The sequence below is a fragment of the Mycetomoellerius zeteki genome, unplaced genomic scaffold (genome assembly GCF_001594055.1).
Source record: "Mycetomoellerius zeteki isolate Tzet28-1 unplaced genomic scaffold, Tzet1.0 scaffold114, whole genome shotgun sequence".
Lineage (NCBI taxonomy): Eukaryota > Metazoa > Arthropoda > Insecta > Hymenoptera > Formicidae > Mycetomoellerius > Mycetomoellerius zeteki.
In genome coordinates, this window is record NW_017256062.1 from 858,917 (window position 1) to 861,154 (window position 2,238).

The window sequence follows — 2,238 nt, forward strand, 5'->3', positions numbered from 1 at the left end:
GTTTATAATCTGCATAATTTTACTGACATAAATGTATATATATTAGGGATGCATCGGATCGTAAAATGACCGGATACTGGATATCGGATTCCGGTCGAATATCCAAGAAGGCAATTTCTTCGAATGGATATCAGACATTTTCCGGATATCCGACCGAATTCCGGAAAAATGTCTATAAAGATTAAAAAAAAGCCTATAAAGAAAAAATTGTAATTTTGCAATAATATGTAAGATATTATAGCATTATGAATATGCATATTTTTAGAACATTTGTATAATACAAAATCAACAATTTAATATCAAATTTCAACCGGATATATTCCTAGATACTAATGTGATGGTAAAAAAGCAGGGTTGGTAAATACTACTGGTTTTTTTTTTATAAATAAAACGTACTGTGTTTCTTCTTAAATATGTTTTAAATAGTATTATAAAAAAAAACATATTAAAAACATCAATTTAGCATGTTTTCAACTGTTTAAAATACGTTTAAAACATACGTATGTTTTTTACCAACCTTGTAAAAAAGTGCTGAATACCGGATACTTTCCGGATATCCGGTGCATCCTTAGTATATATAAGATTAATAAAGTATATTAATTTCATATGAAACGATGAACTGAACTGGACTCATGTGTGTTGTACGAGATTGTGAAATGAGAAAGTTATTTGAAAGCAAATTAACAAAATCTGCCTCTTAGAAATACATGACGCGATTCAAAAACGAAAATGAGACAAAAGTTTAACGATGGCGGTTTGATAAAATAATCGCTTACATTTGTAAATAATTAAACATGGTAATTGAACAGATTTTCATACGTCATCTGATGTTTTTACAATGTTCAAAAGTTGCAAACTACCAAAGACTGCCGTCATCTCGAGCCATGCTATAACGCATCGCTCGCAACACACTAAAATTTCCTACATTCGGCCTAGAATCCATTCTCTCTCCCTGTCTTGTCCGTTTGTCAATTGTCAATGAACATTTGTCTTTCTTTAACTCTCATTTTTTTATCTATATTAAATTATATCTCAATATACTGTTTTATTTATATATCTATATATATATATATATCTATGTATATATCACGCCAGTCTCGCCATCGATTTAGTAATCTAGGTACACTTTGTTAACAAGCACTGGACCAACTCTTTCCTCCTCCCGTTTGTCCACGAATCTTAAAATATTCAATGTCAATTATCGCTAAATTATGCTGGCTTCTGCGAACCCTTCTTGCCAATAAGTGATTTGTGGATATGTGGAATAACACCTGCAATCAAACAATAATATACATAAATTTCTTTCTCAAAGGAAGCATAGTTAGTAGTATGAAACAGATGGCTGTGATAAAAGATCAGGCTGTGAAAATATAGGCTGTGAGTAAAGAATACTAGGGAAGAAGTAGATAGACAAAGTTAGAAGAGAATAGGAGTTAATTAAGACATTCAGAGTAAGGAGTCAAGTAATTTTAGAGAAAAGATTATGTAATTAGACGCATAAATAGGAGTGCGTGGAAAGATATGTGAGGCTAAGATATTTCTTGTAAACCAAGTCCCGTTCTGTATTTGTTTAAGTGAATGAAAATATTCTATTGTATTCATAAATTTTTTTCTCTTTTTCTCACTGGTATAAAAGTCATAAAAAATTAGCAATAAACTATGTACTTTGAACATTACTACATACAAAATGTTATCCCATAAAGTTGATAATTTTCGAAATTATAAATTAAGAATAATTAAATTACGTTAATAACTATAGTTATACATATAAACTACATAAAAATAATGAAAAGACACGTACCTCCTCCGGCAATAGTTGCCTTAATGAGACTATCTAATTCTTCGTCACCACGAATAGCGAGTTGCAAATGTCTAGGTGTAATACGTTTAACTTTCAGATCCTTTGATGCATTTCCCGCCAACTCCAGTACCTGAGAGCAAAAAGAAATTATAATTGTTTAATGAACCATTTTATAGAAAATAAAATATATCGATAATAACTATACAAACAATGAAAATAATAAGCCACAAAAATGATTGTCAGTCAAAGTGAATATTACTCTCTCGCGCGTATATGGCAATTTTAATTTCAATAAACGTATATTGCCTTCAATATTAAATATTTAATCAATTTAAAATAAATTCAACTAAAAAATAAAAACGGGAAAGAGAGCCACGTTTTTAGAGACTGCGACGCCACCCACACTTGTGATGCCGCGTTTATAACGGTTGTTTTCA

At 30.5% G+C, this 2,238-nt stretch overlaps 1 protein-coding gene across 1 annotated transcript in view; it reads right to left on the minus strand.

Annotated features, from left to right (window-relative positions):
- Positions 1 to 408: 408 nt before the first annotated feature.
- Positions 409 to 2,238, minus strand: part of His2Av (Histone H2A variant) — a 9,215-nt gene continuing 7,385 nt past the window's right edge. Inside the window, exons 4-5 of the mRNA XM_018457606.1 lie at positions 1,802 to 1,931; positions 409 to 1,271 (exon numbers count right to left, since the gene is read on the minus strand). Coding sequence (XP_018313108.1) covers positions 1,210 to 1,271; positions 1,802 to 1,931 — 192 coding nt within the window. The 3' untranslated portion in view covers positions 409 to 1,209. The remainder of the gene's footprint in view (positions 1,272 to 1,801; positions 1,932 to 2,238) is intronic.